This window comes from Oncorhynchus mykiss, chromosome 3 (assembly GCF_057628025.1).
Source record: "Oncorhynchus mykiss isolate SJ-2025 chromosome 3, ASM5762802v1, whole genome shotgun sequence".
Classification (NCBI taxonomy): domain Eukaryota; kingdom Metazoa; phylum Chordata; class Actinopteri; order Salmoniformes; family Salmonidae; genus Oncorhynchus; species Oncorhynchus mykiss.
The window spans coordinates 89,044,945-89,065,824 of NC_143024.1; the positions used below are offsets into that span (position 1 = coordinate 89,044,945).

At 42.9% G+C, this 20,880-nt stretch overlaps 1 protein-coding gene across 1 annotated transcript in view; it reads right to left on the reverse strand.

Annotated features, from left to right (window-relative positions):
* Positions 1–11,420, reverse strand: part of LOC110520616 (FERM and PDZ domain-containing protein 4) — a 73,170-nt gene extending 61,750 nt beyond the window's left edge. The window contains exon 1 of the mRNA XM_036975241.2: positions 10,980–11,420. Coding sequence (XP_036831136.2) covers positions 10,980–11,020 — 41 coding nt within the window. The 5' untranslated portion in view covers positions 11,021–11,420. The remainder of the gene's footprint in view (positions 1–10,979) is intronic.
* Between the last annotated feature and the right edge of the window lie 9,460 nt (positions 11,421–20,880).

Below are 20,880 nucleotides of genomic sequence, written 5' to 3' on the forward strand. Positions count from 1 at the left end.
CATGGCTGCTCCTGCACTAGCTAGACCTAATGTCAGACTGATGGAGCTTTCATGGCTGCTCCTGTACTAGCTAGACATAATGACAGACTGATGGAGCTAACATGGCTCCTCTTGTACTAAGTGGACATAATGTCAGACTGATGGAGCTAACATGGCTCCTCTTGTACTAAGTGGACATAATGTCAGACTGATGGAGCTAACATGGCTCCTCTTGTACTAAGTGGACATAATGTCAGACTAATGGAGCTTCCATGGCTGCTCCTGTACTAGCTAGACCTAATGACAGACTGATGGAGCTTCCATGGCTGCTCCTGTGCTAAGTGGACATAATGTCAGACTGATGGAGCTTCCATGTCTGCCCCTGTGCTAAGTGGACATAATGTTGGGGCTGGTGTTTCTGCTGGTCCTAACATGGTTTCAAGTCATGTTCAGAAATATTGGGCTCATAAATGTGTGGTGTCAAATGACACTTTGATTATGAATAACGTTGACTTCATTGCTTTTATTGGTAAGGTTATCAAACGACTCGAGTTGTGGAAAGCAGAAATGTCAGGTTGAAGGTTAATGTGGGGATGGCAAAAGAGATATTGGGGGTGTCATGACGTTGCCCTCTTGGGTACAGCGAGTACCATCCCCCTCTCTCTGTCTCCTACATATAGGCTGCTGTGGTCAGAGAGGTCGTAAATTCCTGGAGGAGTTGATCTCCTCATGGCCACAGTATAGAGACAGAGTGAATTTTCATAGAGAACAAAGGAATTTCTTCCACCTCACAGAACTTGAGGTCCGAACAACATTCATGTTCCGGAGAAGGTATAAAAGATTGGTGAAGAATCCAGCTACGAACTGGTCCGTTTGGTGCAATTTTGTGGAGCTCATGGGAGACGGTGCGGCCACATTACCATAACGCTGTTTATATAATAGCCTCAGATATGAGGTTTACATCTAATTGTTGTTTACATCTAATTGTCTAATTGAGTAAGGATGATACTGTTTGTAAAATAGTGTAATGTGATTTTGGACTTTTTAATGAAGGAAACTCCAATTCCCTTTTGAGTTTAACTAATTCAGAGGACCGCCCATGAGCCAGTTAGGGTCGAGCATCCTGGGACAGGCCCTTTTCTGCAATTCCGAATAAAACCCCACCATGAGAATTTCTCAACAGACCATGTTTCTCTCCATTACGAGAGGACAAAGGTTGCAGACCAGCTTACCTTCGATAACGAGAGGGCTAAGGTTTGAGACCAGACTGCTGAATCTTTTAACCATCCCACATGGTTAAACTCTTAGACTATCGATACCGACAGAATAAGAACTTTGACATTAATTACTAGTCAGCAGCTAGGAATTCGGTATCATTGAACGCGAAGACCGACAACTGCCGAAACACCTATACATAACGACATGAATGAATGTCACTCTGAACTATCCATTCTAACCACGACAGAGAGAGAGAGAGAGACGGACAATTCTACAAAAGAAACAAACTTTTCAACAGTGATCAAGACGACACACGGAGCGTAAATAAATATATATTGATTGCAATTGTTCCCGAATGAGTGAGCATTCATGTGCAAAGGATTAGCATTTCAATTGTTATAATTATCACCTCTGTAGTGACTTCTCATCGGACTCCCACTTCCCTTTTGTCTAACAAGCCGCCATACCGGTTTAGCCCACTAGGGCACATTCCCCTATCATTTCTTGTAAGCGTATTTACTTTGTTTGTGTGTGCACTTCTGTGATTGTTTAGTTAGTTATTAAATGAATGATTTAAGACAATTGATGTATGGATGAATCATAGTGAAGACTGGGTTCGTGCAGATAACCAACAATTTACGACGTTTGGAATGAGACTAAGGTGAGGGAAGAAAAATAATTCATTAATTCAGAAGACTATTGATCAGATATGAAAACATCTGAAAAGTTATATTAGGAAAATGATAACTTTGTAATCTGAATATTTTTCCTTGGTGCCCCGACTTCCTAGTTAATTACAGTTACATGATGAATCAGTTTAATCGAGTAATAATAATTACAGAGAATCTTTGATAAAAACTAAGTCTTCAGTTGATGATAGTAAAGACACGACAGGGGTAACATATGTTACTGTTGAAATGCTAAACAACCCTAATGTCACACCCTGACCATAGTTTGCTTTGTATGTTTCTATGTTTTGGTTGGTCAGGGTGTGAGCTGAGTGGGCATTCTATGTTACATGTCTAGTTTGTCTAGTTCTATGTTTGGCCTGATATGGTTCTCAATCAGAGGCAGGTGTTCGTCATTGTCTCTGATTGGGAACCATATTTAGGTAGCTTGTTTGGTGTTGGGTTTTCCGGGTGATTGTCCTTGTTCCTGTCTCTGTGTTACTTTGCACCGGTATTAGGCTGTTTCGGTTTTTGTGTTACGTTTATTGTTTTTGTGTTTGATTCGTGTTTACTTTGTTTTATTAAACATGGATCGCAATAGCCACGCCGCATTTTGGTCTGACTCTCTTTCACATACAGAAAACCGTGACACTTAAGGGTGGAGTGTTTCCGCACGACACAGATAAAGCTTAATGGTGTTGGGGAGGGTGTGGTAGAAGTTGGTAGGGATTTGGAAAAAATCATGATTGATCGTACATTCCAGTACAGTAGGTGGCGGCATGCACTTAAACAGTTTGTTTGCGGACTGCCTTGACATCATAGAAGATGAAGACGAAGACGTGGAAGACAAAGAAATTAGTGCAGTTTGGAAGGTGCACGTGACATTAGCTGATTGAGTTGCGTCTGTTAGTAAAAAGCATCTTAATAAGCCTGTGTGTGAAGATCTTGAGTATAATTTAAAATGTTGCATCAAGTTGAAGGGGAGGGGGGATGAGGCAAAGATATGGTGCGTCTCCCACGTACACAACTCATTATTTCTTCGCCTCACACAAGTCAACAAAGTCGTTTTTTTTTTTAAACATCCATTGCAAATGATAGTTCCTCATTATTTGAAAATTCTTTCCAACACTCCCTGCCTCGATAATCACCAAGCCTCGGTGTGAAAGAGCATAATAACATGATCTGATGATCCCATATATCCAGTGGAAACGTCTTTAAAAAACAGCTTTCTGTCCCGAGATCGCTGGTGCAGGAACAATGTAGGGCTCAGAATAGGCTAGTTGATACAATGTTGCTGAAAGCGACAGCTTTGGCCCACACCCTGTGATGATTTGATACAATGTTGAACTTCACTAGCAATAGCTCAAGTCAAGACATTTAGAAAGGGAGGCGGACAGGCAGAAAAGACAGATGAATGTGATCAAAAGAACCATCATTTTCATCAAATCAAATTGTATTTGTCACATACGCCGAATACAACAGATGTAGACCCTACCGTGAAATGCTTACTTACAAGCCCTTAACCAACAGTGCAGTTCAAGAAATAGAGTTAAGAAAATACTAAATAAAATAAAAAGTAACAGTAGAATGACAGAATGACAATAACAAGGCTATATACAGGGGGCCCGGTACCGAGTAAATGTGCGGAGTACAGGTTAGTCATGGTAATTTGTAGGTAGGGGTAAAGTGACTATGCATAGATAAACAGTGAGTAACAGTGTAAATAGTCTGCGTGGCCATTTGATTAATTGTTCAGCGGTCTTATAGGTTGGGGTAGACGCTGTTAAGGAGCCTTTTGGACCTAGACTTGGTGCTCCGGTACTGCTTGCCATGCTGTAGCAGGGAGAATAGTCTAGCACTTGGGTGACTGAAGCCTTTGATTTATCATGGGCCCCATTTTTGGGCCTTCCTCTGACACCGCCTGGTATATAGATCCTGGATGGCAGGAAGCTTGGCCCCAGTGATGCACTGGGCCGAACGCACTACCCTTTGTAGCGCTTTACGGTCAAATACCGAGCAGTTGCCATACCATGCGAAGATGCAACCGGTCAGGATGCTCTTGATGGTGCAGTTGTTGAACTTTTTGAGGATCTGGGGACCCGTGCCTTCTTCACGACTGTCTTGGTGTATTTGGACCATGATAGTTTGTTGGTGATGTGGACACTAAGGAACTTGAAAGTCTCGACCGGTTCCACTTCAGCCCCGTCGATGTAAATGGGGGCATGTTTGTCCCTCCTTTTCCTGTAGTCCACGATCAGCTCCTTAGTCTTGCTCACATTGAGGGTGAGGTTGTTGGCCTGGCACCACACTGATAGGTCTTTGACCTCCTCCCTATAGGCTGTCTCGTCGTTGACGGTGCGACAGCCTGAGGATCAGTGTGTTGTTGCCTACCCTTACCACCTGGGGGCGTTAGTAAATCCAGGATCCTGTTGCAGAGAGAGGTGATCAGTTCCAGGGTCCTTAGCTTAGTGATGAGCTTTGTGGACACTATGGTGTTGAACGCTGAGCTGTAATCAATTAACAGCATTCTCACATAGGTGTTCCTTTTGTCCAGGTGGGAAAGGGCAGTATGGAGTGCGATTGAGATTGCGTCATCTGTGGCTCTGTTGCGGCGGTATGCAAATTGGAGTGGATCTATGGATTCCGGGATGATGGTGTTGATGTGAGCCATGACCAGCCTTTCAAAGCACTTAATGGCTACTGACGTGAGTGCTACGGGGCGGTAGTCATTTAGGCAGGTTACCTTAGTGTTCTTGGGCACAGGGATTATGGGGGTCTGTTTGAAACATGTGGGTATTACAGACTCGGTCAGGGATAGGTTGAAAATGCCAGTGAAGACACTTGCCAGTCGACAAGTGCTCTGAGTACACACCCTGGTAATCCGTCTGGCCTTGTGAATGACCTGTTTTAAAGGTCTTGCTCACATCGGCTACGGAGAGCGTGATCACACAGTCATCTGGAACAGCTGGTTCTCTCATGCATGCTACAGTGTTGCTTGCATCGAGCGAGCAGGATATTTTCTACTCTTTTTATTTGTCAGCTTGAGGCCTATGTATTTTACTTTGTTGATGATGGAAGTTATAAGCCTACTGCTTCACTGGCCTATAGGCTATCTCTGAGTTCTCTGCTCTCATTTCTTTAGCCACCAATGGATCAGAGTGTATCTATGTGTCCATATGGCAGAGGCTAGTGCTCTCGACATAGTTAAGTTGTAACTCAATCAGCGAATGGGCTATATTGAAAAAACATAACGAATTTGGCAGGTCATTTGTTTTATTAGAACAAATTTATTTTATAATGTCCACTTACAGTGCCTTCAGAAAGTATTCAGACCCCTTGACTTTTTCCACATTTTGTTACATTACAGCCTTATTTTAAAATATATATATTTTTTTAACTCAGCAATCTACACACAATAAACCATAATGACAAAGGGAAAAATAGGCTTTTAGAAATTTTTGCAAATGTATTATAAAAAAAAATCATGGAAATACCTTATTTACATAAGTATTCAGATCCTTTGCTATGAGACTCAATTTAGCTCTGGTCCATCATGTTTCCATTGATCATCCTTGAGATGTTTCTTGATTGGAGTCCCCCTGTGGTAAATTCAATTGATTGAACATGATTTGGAAAGGCACACACCTGTCTATTTAAAGTCCCACAGTTGACAGTGCATGTCAAAGCAAAAACCAAGCCATGAGGTCGAAGAAATTGTCCGTAGACCTCCGAGACAGACATGTGTCGAGTCACAGATCTGGGAAAGGGTACCAAAAATATTCTGCAGCATTAACGATCCCCAAGAACACAGTTGCCTCCATCGTTCTTAATTGGAAGAAGTTTGGAACCACCAAGACTCTTCCAAGAGCTGGCCGCCAGACCAAACTGAGGAATCGGGGGAGAAGGGCCTTGGTCAGGGAGGTGACCAAGAACCCGATGGTCACTCTGACAGAGCTCTAGAGTTCTTCTGTGAAGATGGAAGAACCTTCCAGATGGACGACCATCTCTGCAGCAATCCACCAATCAGGCCTTTATGGCAGAGTGGTCAGACGGAAGCCACTCCTCAGTAAAAGGCACATGACAGCCCTCTGTGTAGTTTTCCAAAAGGCACCTAAAGACTCTCAGACTATGAGAAACAAGATTTTCTGGTGTGATGAAACCAAGATTGAACTCTTTGGCCTGAATGCCAAGCGTCACGTCTGGAGCAAACCTTGCACCAGCCCTACGGTGAAGCATGGCATTGTCAGTATCATGCTGTGGGGATGTTTTTCAGCGGCATGGACCAGAAGACTAGTCAGGATCGAGGGAAAGATGAACGGAGCGAGCCTTGATGAAGACCTGCTCCAGAGCACTCAGGACCTCAGCCTTGGGCGAAGGTTCACCTTCCAACAAGACAACTACCCTAAGCACACAGCCAAGACAACGCAGGAGTGGCTTCGGGACAAGTCTCTGAATTTCCTTGAGTGGCTAGCCAGAGCCCGAACTAGAACCCGATCGAACATCTCTGAAGAGACCTGAAAATAGCAGTGCAGTGATGCTCCCCATCCAACCTGACAGAGCTTGAGATGATCTACATAGAGGAACGGGAGAAACTCCCCAAATACAGGTGTGCCAAGCTTGTAGTGTTATACCTAAGCAGACTCGAGGCTGTAATCACTGCCTAAAGTGATCCAACAAAGTACTGATTAAAGGGTCTGAATACCTATGTAAATGTTATGTTTTCATTTTTAATACATTTGCAAAAATGACTAAAAACCTGTTTTTGCTTTGTCGTTACGGCGTGTGTAGATTGATGAGGGGAAAAAAAACAATAAAATGTGGAAAAAGTTAAGGGGTCTGAATACTTTCCAAATGCGCTGTACGTACATATGGTGCTGCATATTGCGTTTTTTCGTGTTAAAAGAGAAACATCCAGATTTAGCTGCAATGCTTGCAGATGTGCCTAATATGCTGTGACCCTAATCAAAAAGTACACATTCTCACCACTGCTCGTTATTGAACCGGACACATGAAAGCAGTGCAATTGAAGTTTAGCCCTTTCTTGCAGTCAAATGACCTAGTGGCCTCATGGGTGGAATGTTATATATATAAAAAAACTGTTAAACGCCGAAAATCTGCTGTTTCTAGGTAAAACTGTTTTTCAAACGTTTTTGTTATACATATATATAGTCTTCTGTGATGTACTTTATAAAGTGTAATATTAGGATGCAACACTCAAAATGAAATAAATTTGAACTCTATATCCTACATGGTCTTCTTTGTAAAAACCGTGTTGTGAGGTGTACACTCTGTGTGACCCTGATTTAGCCCACTACAGTAAAAGGTTCATGCACCAACGCGAGCGCATCAGGCTGTAATTAGTAGATGACTCAAACTGTTGACTCATTTATACTCGCTTGTGTGCCCTATTTGGCCCGCGGGCCTTGACACATGTGCGCTAGCCTATTAGCCACGTTATGACTGACTTTTGATCATTGCCTCTTGCTAATTAGATTTTTATTGACATTCCCAACCTTAGTTAGAGTTGTCCATTTTCTTTGTTCAAAATATTGAGTGATTGAAACTGAAACAGTGCATCCCAATGGAGGCAGCAAACAATGTACCAGGTCAGCTGTGATTTACAACCTGATTGCATTATTTTTGGACTACCAAGAAATGTATTGGAGAATTCTATGAATCATGCGTTGAACGGCATATATCCATTCTGTAAACAATGCCTTAACTCTCCATCATGGGGCGGCAGGGTAGCCTAGTGGTTAGAGCGTTGGACTAGTAACCGGAAGGTTGCAAGTTCAAACCCCCGAGCTGTTGTTCTGCCCCTGAACAAGGCAGTTAACCCACGTTCCTAGGCAGTCATTGAACATAAGAATGTGTTCTTAACTGACTTGCCTTAACTGACTTGCCTAGCTAAAGGTAAAATAAAAATCATGGCCTTTCAAACCTATTTTTAAAACCTATAATAAAGTTGGACTTGAAGCATTTTTTTACTGATATTATGAGTCTGTTTTCATATCTGCAAAGTAGTTAAAACACTGTCAGTTCCACTTTAAAAAGACACATGTAATACTTGAGATAATAATTGAAGAATTTCATTCCAAAACAGTTGAAGTCGGATGTTTACATACACTTAGGTTGGAGTGATGCTCTTATGCAGTGCCACTTACAGTATGTGGCAAAAGTGCATTGATCTTAAGATAGCTAGGTGACACAACCACATATCATAGTCAAATACTGCCTGATATGGCAACTGCTCGGCCTCCGTACTCAAGGCACTACATAGGGTAGTGCGAACGGCCCAGTACATCACCGGGGCCAAGCTTCCTGTCATCCAGGACGTCTATACCAGGCAGTGTCAGAGGAAGGCCCTGAAAACTGTCAGTCTCCAGCCACCCTAGTCATAGACTGTTCTCTCTGCTACCACAAGGCAAGTGGTACCGGAGCGCCAAGTCTAGGTCCAAGAGGCTTCTAAACAGCTTCTACTCCCAAAGCCATAAGACTCATGAACATCTAGTCAAATGGCTACCCAGACTATTCACATTCATAAGTAAGCGCTTCATAAGTAAGCGCTTCACTGTTGTATTCGGTGCATGCGATTAATACAATTAGATTTGAAATACACAGGATACAAAAATTCCATTCCAGTTAAACAATGGATATATAAATGTAAAAAATATAAAAATACATTTTTCATACACATCTAAAATGTAAGAATAAAATAATCTGAGAAAAGTCATATTTTACACACACATAAAGGTTCTCATAACCAATCATTTCAGACAAAACAACACAAATGTGGAAAATTGGTGAACATAGCGTTTTGGATAAACTCATAAATTAATCATCCCTAGTACAAAGATAGGGAATATACAGAAAATCAATGCCATAAATGTTTCTAATTTGCTTTTCATTTGTCATTCAATAGTCCATTTTTTTCAGTGAATTCAGTGAATCTTCCCTCAGGAAGATTATCTAGATTCAGATCAAGAAAATGCAGAAATGTGACTGTCGGTCTGGAAAATGTATGAATCTTGTACTTGTGTTTCATTGAGGATCTTGTCTTGGTTTTAACAGGAAATGGCTTGAATGTGAAATGTGATATGAAGTTAGATGATAAACGGATTATATCCCAGCCATAGACAGTGTTGCAGTGTTGCTGATGGAAGCAAATCCCTCAGGAAGATTATCTAGATTCAGATCAAGAAAATGCAGAAATCCCAACAGGTGCAAAATGTGACTGTCGGTCTGGAAAATGTATGAATCTTACTCAGAATTGTTATGACACATACATACAGACAGACACATATTCCAGTTACCTTTCCTATCGTTTTATTTAGTTGCCTATTTATAACTGCATAGCACTGTAGTCGAACCTCAGAGGCTCGTAAAATGACTTATATGTGCAGGTAATGTGTTGACAACCTTGGAGTAATCAGATACATTATGGTTTGGCAACTCACCCTGATTCATGGAGGCTCAACACACTTCATACAGAGTTGTCTTCTAGATGCTCACTATTTGGAGTTGTCTTCTAGATGCTCACTATTTGGAGTTGTCTTCTAGATGCTCACTATTTGGAGTTGTCTTCTAGATGCTCACTATTTGGAGTTGTCTTCTAGATGCTCACTATTTGGAGTTGTCTTCTAGATGCTCACTATTTGGAGTTGTCTTCTAGATGCTCACTATTCGGAGTTGTCTTCTAGATGCTCACTATTCGGAGTTGTCTTCTAGATGCTCACTATTTGGAGTTGTCTTCTAGATGCTCACTATTTGGAGTTGTCTTCTAGATGCTCACTATTTGGAGTTGTCTTCTAGATGCTCACTATTTGGAGTTGTCTTCTAGATGCTCACTATTTGGAGTTGTCTTCTAGATGCTCACTATTTGGAGTTGTCTTCTAGATGCTCACTATTTGGAGTTGTCTTCTAGATGCTCACTATTTGGAGTTGTCTTGTAGATGCTCACTATTTGGAGTTGTCTTCTAGATGCTCACTATTCGGAGTTGTCTTCTAGATGCTCACTATTCGGAGTTGTCTTCTAGATGCTCACTATTCGGAGTTGTCTTCTAGATGCTCACTATTCGGAGTTGTCTTCTAGATGCTCACTATTTGGAGTTGTCTTCTAGATGCTCACTATTTGGAGTTGTCTTCTAGATGCTCACTATTTGGAGTTGTTCACTATTTGCTTAAGATGAACATGACACGGGCAAAATGTCTGCCTCATATCGCACTATTGCAACGATTTGCTAAAGTTTTGCCCAGTTCAATCTGTAGACACAATAAGTTACAAATGTACACTCAAAGTGTACTCGTAACAAATTACAATATCTTTGTCATGATTTTACATGGTTGATTTACTCAGAAATAAAACCTTAAACACTCCTGTATAAATATTTAATATTACCTTGAAAAATGCAACTATATAATTCATCAAAATGTGATTTTAGGGTTAACATAAATGTCCCTGCCAACCACTAATTCACGGGTATGTGCCTATGCTTTAAACCCCACCATAAAACACTCCATTACATGTTGCAACTGAGTATGAATGTGTAGTGGCAGATTGAAAATTGACCACATATTCACATTCTGATAAAAGCACCTCATTAAGTTCAGACACATGGAGCACTTCACTTCAGTCACTCTCTGTTGCTTTCACCCCCTCTCTTCCTCCCCCCTTTCCATCCCACTTTTTCCTCTCTGTCTCTCTCTCTATCTCTCTCCCTGTCTCTTTCTCTGTCTCTCTCTCTTTCTCACTCAATCTCTCTCACTCAAGCTCTCTCTCTCCTCCCACCTTTCCATCCCACTTTTTCCTCTCTCTCTCTCTCTCTCTCTCTCTCTCTCTCTCTCTCTCTCTCTCTCTCTCTCTCTCTCTCTCTCTCTCTCTCTCCATCTCACATGAATCGCATGTGACAGCACTCAGACTAAGTCATCATAATAATAATTTTAACAGTATGTGCAGTTTCTACAAACATTACACCAGATTCCACTCCATGTGGCGCTTTTTAAATCCCCTGTTTTCTATGTGAATCACGCCTGTGGGTAAAAGATCCACCACCGTTTATTACACAAGTGGCATGGAAGCAGACAGGCGAATTAAACAACATCCGTTAGACTCACCCTGACAGCTTTGGCATCTTCACAAAGCTAAACACATCCATGTGCGCAGCAAACTGTGGTCTGTCCGTCCAAGGCTACAAATTGATCATCTACTTCAGGTAGCTGGCTCCATTGTCCCACTGTCTTTAGCGGTGGGGATAAATAATGCAGGGAGGAAAAAAAGCTGTAGCTTCCACAAGTCAGGTGGAGAGATTAGTCCTCTTGTCGGAGCTTCTGCACGGCTGAGTGATTGCTGTGTCCTCGCATCAGCGGCACAAATCCACAGCCTGTGGAAAAGGATCTGGCAGTGGCGCTTCCCTCGGCTACATCCTTCAAAGCATGCCTGGATCCGTTCGTTAAGCCACCTTCATTTAATTTCCATCACAGTGGAATGATGTGCAGGGGCCGCGCAGTAACAACCGCTTTGAAGAGACACGGCGTGAGGGAGAGCGAGGGAGAGGCGTGAGGGAGAGCGAGGGAGAGGTGCACACACACACAGAAAGAGAGAGAGGCAGACAGATAGAGTGAGGGGCGGGCAGGGAGAGAGGAAGAGAGAGAGAGATGGGATGTAGTGTGGCAGCTGGGGTTGTTGGGGGAAGCTGGGGTTGTTGGGGGAAGCTGGGGTTGTAGGGTGGAATCTGGGGTTGTTGGGGGAAGCTGGGGTTGTAGGGGGAAGCTGGGGTTGTAGGGGGAAGATGGGGTTGTTGGGGGAAGCTGGGGTTGTTGGGGGAAGTTGGGGTTGTTGGGGGAAGCTGGGGTTGTAGGGTGGAAGCTGGGGTTGTAGGGTGGAAGCTGGGGTTGTAGGGTGGAATCTGGGGTTGTAGGGGGAAGCTGGGGTTGTAGGGGGAAGCTGGGGTTGTTGGGGGAAGCTGGGGTTGTAGGGTGGAAGCTGGGGTTGTAGGGTGGAATCTGGGGTTGTAGGGGGAAGCTGGGGTTGTAGGGGGAAGCTGGGGTTGTAGGGTGGAATCTGGGGTTGTTGGGGGAAGCTGGGATTGTAGGGGGAAGCTGGGGTTGTAGGGGGAAGCTGGGGTTGTGGGGAGAATCTGGGGTTTTAGGGTGGAATCTGGAGTTGTTGGGGGAAGCTGGGGTTGTAGGGGGAAGCTGAGGTTGTAGGGTGGAAGCTAGGGTTATAGGGTGGAATCTGGGGTTGTTGGGGGAAGCTGGGGTTGTAGGGGGAAGCTGGGGTTGTAGAGTGGAAGCTGGGGTTGTTGGGGGAAGCTGGGGTTGTAGGGGGAAGCTGGGGTTGTAGGGGGAAGCTGGGGTTGTTGGGGGAAGCTGGGGTTGTAGGGGGAAGCTGGGGTTGTAGGAGGAAGCTGGAGTTGTAGAGGGAAGCTGGGGTTGTTGGGGGAAGCTGGGGTTGTAAGGGGGAAGCTGAGGTTGTTGGGGGAAGCTGGGGTTGTTGGGGGAAGTTGGGGTTGTTGGGGGAAGCTGGGGTTGTAAGGGGGAAGCTGGGGTTGTAGGGGGAAGCTGGGGTTGTTGGGGGAAGCTGGGGTTGTAGGGGGAATCTGGGGTTATAGGGTGGAATCTGGGTTTGTAGGGGGAAGCTGGGGTTATAGGGTGGAATCTGGGGTTGTTGGGGGAATCTGGGGTTGTAGGGGGAAGCTGAGGTTGTAGGGGGAAGCTGGGGTTGTAGGGGGAAGCTGGGGTTGTAGGGACACAAATCACTGCTGATGGATGCAGCCGGCTCCCTCGCATTGCTCCTCTTCTCTGGAAAGGACATTCTCATCAATTCCTCTAGAAAGGACATTCTCATCAATTCCTCTAGAAAGGACATTCTCATCAATTCCTCTAGAAAGGACATTCTCATCAATTCCTCTAGAAAGGACAGTTTCATCAATTCCTCCTGTCCTCTAGAAAGGACATGCTCATCAATTCCTGACATCATGTGTCGTGTTTTCAGAATGAAAGGAGATAGTGAAGGAGTATTCACAGCAGCAGTGTGGGTGTTGCTCAGCAGGGAGAGAAGAGGTGAAAGAGAGAGAGAGAGCGATGAACTAAACAGTAAAATGAGCACCAAGAACATAGAGGAGCAGAGGGACTAGAAGGGAAAGATAACCTGTCATTCTGCTCAGTGGCTGGACAGCCAAGGAATGGCCATATGAGAGGACATGACCATATGAGAGGACATGGCCATATGAGAGGACATGGCCATATGAGAGGACATGGCCATATGAGAGGACATGGCCATATGAGAGGACATGGCCATATGAGAGGACATGGCCATATGAGAGGACATGACCATATGAGAGGACATGGCCATATGAGAGGGCATGGCCATATGAGAGGACATGGCCATATGAGAGGGCATGGCCATATGAGAGGACATGGCCATATGAGAGGACATGACCATATGAGAGGACATGGCCATATGAGAGGGCATGGCCATATGAGAGGGCATGGCCATATGAGAGGACATGGCCATATGAGAGGACATGACCATATGAGAGGGCATGGCCATATGAGAGGACATGGCCATATGAGAGGACATGGCCATATGAGAGGACATGGCCATATGAGAGGACATGGCCATATGAGAGGACACACTGACTGCCGTATTTAACCAGCCATGCTGGTTAAGTGTGCCTTGAATTCTAAATAGATCACTAATGTGTTATCCATATGTGTTTTTTTTATTACTTTTTTAAAAGTCTACTTGGTAAATATGTTATTTTTCTTGAACTGCACTGTCGGTTAAGGGCTTGTAAGTGTCACGACTCCTATCGAAGGTGGCTCCCCTTCCTGTTCGGGTGGCGCTCGGCGGTCGTCGTCACCGGCCTACTAGCGGCCACTGATCCCTTTTCCCCCTGTTCTGTTTATTAGTTGCACCTGTGTTTAGTTTAGGATAATTGGCTGGGCTTTATTTACCAGCCGGCCCGCCTGCTGGTTGTGTGGGATTATTTGCAGAGTACGTGTGGTCACGGTTGTCCGTGTCCGTGTGTGTGTATTTTTGCTGGACTGTTTAAGTTCCCCGTGTTTGGAGCGTTGGTTTGGGTTGGCGTCGTTTCACCGTTGTGGTGTAACTAAAGTAGCGCTAGCCTGAACTCTCTGCTTCCTGCGCCTGACCTCTTCCTCCACTACACCCCGGGCGTTACAGTAAGTAAGCATTTCACAGTAAATTCTACACTTGTTGTATTCGGCACATGTGGAAAATAAAGTTTGATTTGATTTGAGTCCTACATTGTAAACCCACTGAAATATTATATATTTTTTTGTACAGACCTCAGTCATGTTACATACAGTCATGTTACCTGGTGCTATTCAGTGCAGCTAACCTATTAGGTGGAGGATAATAAAATGAGGATGTGCGATTAATCAATGGTGCTCCTTTATTTCCTAGCCATTAAACGAGTCGGCAGCGTGTCAACTGCATTCTTCAAGCAATGGAGTCGTTTTTCACATGTTGAGTTTGAATCTTTTCCATGTTTCCTACAATACCAGTCAAAAGTTATAGCACACCTACTCATTCAAGTGTTTTTCTATATGTTTTACTATTTTCTACAGTGTGGAATAGGAGTGAAGACATCAAAACTACAAAATAACACATGATGTAGTAACCAAAGAAGTGTTAAACAAATCAAAATATATTTTATATTTGAGATTCTTCAAAGTATCCACCCTTTGCCTTGATGACAGCTTTGCCCACTCTTGGAATTTTCTCAACCAGCTTCACCTGGAATGCTTTTCCAACAGTCTTAAAGGAGTTCCCACATATGCTGAGCACTTGTTGGCTGCATTTCCTTCACTTTGCGGTCCAACTCATCCCAAACCATCTCAATTGGGTTGAGGTTGGGTGATTGTGGAGGCCAGGTCATCTGATGCAGCACTCCATCACTGTCCTTCTTGGTCAAATAGCCCTTACACAGCTTGGAGGTATGTTTTGGGCCATTGTTCTGTTGAAAAACCAATGATGGGATGGCATTTTGCTGCAGAATGCTGTGGTAGCCATGCTGGTTAAGTGTGCCTTGAATGCCTACACGCCTACAATGTAGAAAATAGTAAAAATAAAGAAAAACCCTTGAATGAGTAGGTGTGTCCGAACCTTTGACTGGTACTGTATATTCCAAGTAAAGGTTATTATATTCCATGTAAAGATTCCTATATTCCGTGTAAAGGTTCCTATAATCCATGTAAAGGTTCCTGTATTCCATGTAAAGGTTCCTATATTCCATGTAAAGGTTCCTATATTCCATGTAAAGGTTCCTATATTCCATGTAAAGGTTCCTGTATTCCATGTAAAGGTTCCTATAATCCATGTAAAGGTTCCTATAATCCATGTAAAGGTTCCTATAATCCATGTAAAGGTTCCTATAATCCATGTAAAGGTTCCTATAATCCATGTAAAGGTTCCTATTTTCCATGTAAAGCCTTTGCTTTAAAAAAAAATACATTTTCAGTATGGTCTACGGAATTCATCATGTTGATGGATGTGAGGATATTAGCAAAGGAAACATATTGGAATGTAGCCTATGCAACCTTGGAACAGACTCAAAGTACCCCAGAGTCAGCCCTCTGTGCATTCTCACATGCAAATGATGGATCACTGAATGTCTATTTTCCAATTGAGGAAGAATCACCCCTCATTAATTACAGACTACACTACAGACTTGGCCCTTGTGTCAAATAGCACCTAGAAGCCCTTGATATCATTTGATCCATGGGGTTTAATACTACTTCATGTTGCCTCCGTCATGCTGATAAAATGACCTATTCTCCTTGTTAATGAAGGCTATCTATGCAGTCTCTGTCTCTCTCAATGTGCCATCATACACACAATGCACTAAGAAGTAGCTAAAATAAATCCTAGTCTACTTATAATGTCTTGTATTAAACCAGCTATGTAGATGAAGGCACCAGCCACTACCACGGTCTTTCCTTAACCTTTACCAAATAATTACATTCTCATCTGACACATGGGAGATTGGCTATACACTGAGTGTACAAAACATTAGGAGCACCTGCACTTTCCACAACATAGACAGACCCGGTGAATCCAGGTGAAAGCTATGATCCTTTATTGATGTCACTTGTTAAATCCAAGGGGAGGATTTTAAATTTGGATTTATAGATTTTAAAGCCTTGAGACAAATGGATTGTGTATGTGTGCCATTCAGAAGGTGAATGGTCAAGACAAAATATTGAGTTGTCTTTAAACGGGGTATGGTAGTAGGTGCAAGGTGCACCGGTTTGAGTGTGTCAAGAACTGCAACGCTGCTGGATTTTTTTATGCTCTACAGTTTCCTGTGTATATCAAGAATGGTTCCCCAACCCTCAAAGGACACAACTGTGGAACACTATCGACACCTTGTAGAGTCCATGCGGGTAAAAGAGGGTGCAAGAGGGTGCAACTCAATATTAGGAAAGTGTTCCTAATGTGTTGTACACTCAGTGTATGTCAGTTATAGCTATTGACATTAAAGCATTAAAGCAGACCAAGAGGGCACGATACCCCTATTTATTCATATATCCAACTCAGTTGGGTTGGAGGAAAAGTTGCAACTAATATGTAGGCCTGACAGAATATTAATCTCTTCAATAATATTATCCCACACTGGAATGTTAAATATAATATTGGATGCTTAGGCCAAGACATTTAAAACAATGTTTTGCAACCGTTCCCCTGCAGACACATAGCAACCATTCCATATTAAAATGCCACAGATTGTTAGTGTCTGGAGAGAGACTCAGAGTGCCTTTGCTAGGGGTGAGGCGTGCAATAAATAATGTTTGGTCCTCATGACTCATGACTAGGCTGCTGTCGTTAATGTAAGGCAGAAATGTACTTGATCAGAAAACCACATTGCCCATGTAGCGCTTCCACATCACTAAGGACTTAACACGGACCACACACACACAGATGTGAAGATGGCATGGCAGCGCCTCTTCCCCCCCAGGAGGCTGGAAAGATTTAGCGTGGGCCCTCGGATCCTCAAAAAGTTCTGCAGCTGCACCATCGAGAGCATCTGGACTGGCTGCATCACCGCTTGGTATGGCAAATGCACTGCCCTTGACCGCAAAGCACCACAAAAGAGGGTGGTGCGGACAGCCCAGTACATCACTAGGACCAAGTTGCTTTCCATTAAGGACATCTACAGTGCATCCAGAAGATTTTCAGACCCATTGACTTTTTCCACATGTTGTTACATTACAGCCTTATTCTAAAAATAAATAGTTTTTTTTTCCTCATCAGTCTACACACATTACCCCATAATGACTAAACTAAAACTGAAATTTAGACATTTTAGCTAATGTAAAAAGGTAAAAACTTAAATATCACATTTACATAAGTATTCAGACCCTTTACTCACCTTTGGCAACGATTACAGCCTTGAGTACTCTTGGGTATGACGCTACAAGCTTCTTCTCTGCAGATCGTCTCAAGTGCTGTCAAGTTGGAGAAGCGTCGCTGCACAGCTATGTTCGAAAGGGTTCAAGTCCGGGCTCTGGCTGGGCCACTCAAGAACATTCAGACACTTGTCCTGAAGCCGCTCCTGCGTTGTCTTGGCTGTGTGCTTAGAGTTGTTATCCTGTTGGAAGGTGAACCTTCACCCCATTCTGAGGTCCTGAGCGCTCTGGAGCAGGTTTTCATTAAGGATCTCTCTGTACTTTGCTCCCTTCAGGATCAAGGGAAAGATGACTACTCTCCCAGTCCCTGCCGCTGAAAAACATACCCACAGCATGATGTTGCTACCACCATGCTTCACAGTAGGAATGGTGCCAGGTTTCCTCCAGAGGTGATGCTTGGCATTCAGGCCAAATACTTCAATGTTGGTTTCACCAGACCAGACAATCTTGTTTCTCATGGTCTGAGAGTCATTTAAGTGCCTTTTTGGCAAGTGGGCTGTCATATGCCTTTTACTGAAGAGTGGCTTCCCTCTGGCCACTCTACCATAAAGACCTGATTGGTGGAGTCCTCAGAGATGGTTGTCCTTCTGGAAGGTTCTCCCATCTACACAGAGGAACTCTGGAGCTTTCAGAGTGACCTTTGTGTTCTTGGTCACCTCCCAGACCAAGTCCCTTCTCTCCCGATTGCTCAGTTGGGCCAGCTAGGAAGAGTCTTGGTAGTTCCAAACTTTTTCCATTTAAGAATAATGGAGGCCACTATGATCTTAGGGACCTTCAATGCTGCAGGATTATTTTTTTTTACTCTTCCAGAGATCTGTTCCTTGACACAATCCTGTCTCAGAGCTCTGTGGACAATTCCTTCGACCTCATGGCTTGGTTTATGCTCTGACATGTACTGTCAACTGTGGGATCTAATATAGACAGGTGTGTGCCTTTCCAAATTTTTATTTATTTTATTTATTTCACCTTTATTTAACCAGTTAGGCAAGTTGAGAACAAGTTCTCATTTACAATTGCGACCTGGCCAAGATAAAGCAAAGCAGTTCGACAGATACAACGACGCAGAGTTACACATGGAGTAAAACAAACATACAGTCAATAATACAGTATAAACAAGTCTATATACGATGTGAATAATGTCCAATCAATTGAATGTCCCACAACTGGACTCCAATCAAGTTGTAGAAACATCTCAAGGATGACTAATGGAAACAGGATGCACCTGAGCTCAATTTTGAGTCTCATAGCAAAGGGTCTGAATACTTATGTAAAAATAGGTTTTTCTGTTTTATAAATTTGCAAAAAATGTATAACCTGTGTTCGCTTTGTCATTATGGAGTATTGTGATGTCATTGTGGACTAGTGTGATGTCATTAGGGAGTATTGTGATGTCATTATGGAGTATTGTGTGTATTTTGCTGAGATGTTTTATTGATTTAATCCATTTTAGAATAAGGCTGTAACTTAACAAAATGTGGAAAAAGAGGAAGGAGTCTGAATACTTTCTGGATGCACTATATACGAAGCGGTGTAAGAGGAAGGACCTAAAATTGCCTCCAGCCACCGAAGTTATAGACTGTTCACTCTGCTACTATCCAGTAAACAGTACCGGAGCATCGACTCTCGAACAAACAGCAAATCCATTCAGCATGCTATACATTTGGGACCAAATACTAAACTTTTGACTACTTTAATACACATAAATTAATTTGCCCTATTAATTTTGGTCTTCTAAAATGAAGGGGCTATGTACTAAATTGCTGTAATTTCTAAACAGTTCACCTAGTATGGATGAAAATACCCTCAAATAATTAAAGCTGTATAATATCAACAACAAGAAATTCCCCCTTGTGCTATTTAATTGCATTATTATTTTTTAATTCTGTATTGTTGGGAAAAACTCGTAAGTAAACATTTCCCGTTAAAGTCTACACCTGTTGTATTCGGAGCTTGTGACAATTAAAATGCTGATTTGATTTGAGACCTTGAGCCTCAGGAATCCTGATCCTCGAAGACTTTAACTTCTAAAGCTCATCAGTAACCAGTAAGGAAATATCTCATTCTGCAGACGGTTGGTCAATAAAATAAGGAAAGCACAGCATCTTAACAGGCTCACAGACACAACAGTGTGAAATATAGAGCCATAACCATTTTAGGAATATTTGGAGCAGATCATATTCAGGTCCCCCTTACAAAATAGTACAGTTATACTGCAACATTTCTGCAGTAAAGAAAACTGATATTTCGCACGCAGTATTTGCAGCATACTGCAGTAATACTGCACTCTAACTGTAGTTACACTGCAAAATTACTGCAGTAAAGAAAACTGTGATATTTCGGACGTAGTATTTGCAGCATACTGCAGTAATACTGCACTCTAACTGTAGTTACACTGCAAAATTACTGCAGTAAAGAAAACTGTGATATTTCGGACGCAGTATTTGCAGCATTCTGCAGTTATACTGTACTCTACAATATTTTTTTTTCGTAAGGCCCAAACACCCAGTGCATCTAGTACACCCAGATCAGATCAGTGAGTGGACCATGTCTGACAGCCTGCTTGATCTGCACACACTGTGTCCCATGGCTGTGGGAGAGAAGGAGAGACTCAGCGTATTTTGGGCTGTTTGTCTATTTGGGCCGCTGCCTGGCCCAGAGGCCAGCAGAGTGGCAGAGGATATTAAGGTCAGACAGGAGGACTTCTAGGGAGAGTGTGACCCAGGCCTCGAACCAATCAAAGCTTCCACTCTGATCCCTAACCTAGCTTCCTCTCTCCCTGAGCTCGTTTTAAAAAGAGCTGATTTCAGTCTTTGACGACACTGGGATATTAAAAATCCACCCTTGATAAGCTAAATTCTGCAAGTCCAGAGTTTGGCTCAAGTTGCTCGCTAAGAAAGCTAAAATAAGACCTATAAGCAGGAGGCTATGGAATAATCACATTGGGAATTTTAGCGTATAACAGTAATTTAAGAACAGCACATACTCACACTTATATAATCCCATTCAAGATATCAAAATGTTTCATTTGAGACCGATACTGCATCAGACTGTGAAGGAAAATAGTATTTGTACATGGTACTATGTATGTTTCTTGTTTTATGACAAACCGGGGCATAGGTCTAACACATTTTAATAAACAGATACTTCAGCTAGCAATATAATTGTGTGTAGTCATGCAAGGAATACGCCCCAACCACCCAGTGTGGGTGGCGCATTGCCTCAAGGGTAATGTAGTCTTAATGTAATTAACAAATGACAACATACAGTATCTCCCTTCTTTTAAAAGAAAACCGCTTTTCTCTGTAACTAAACATGGCACATCTCAAATCTCATGCTAGAGTGTTTACTGAAGCCGTTGGACAGTGTTCTAACTGCTTTGTTCATCACTGGAAGCATTTCACACTTCAGGGATGTGATCCGGACGCTTCTCAGTCATTTGAGTGAATGGCTGAAGCCTTTAGAACTACTAGGTTTCATCTGAGTTGTTGTGACCCATGCTCCCCTTGAATCTCGTAGGACTGAGGGGAAACTTGTCTCTGCACACATCCTTGCTGTACATGATCTTCAGTAGAGCCTGGGA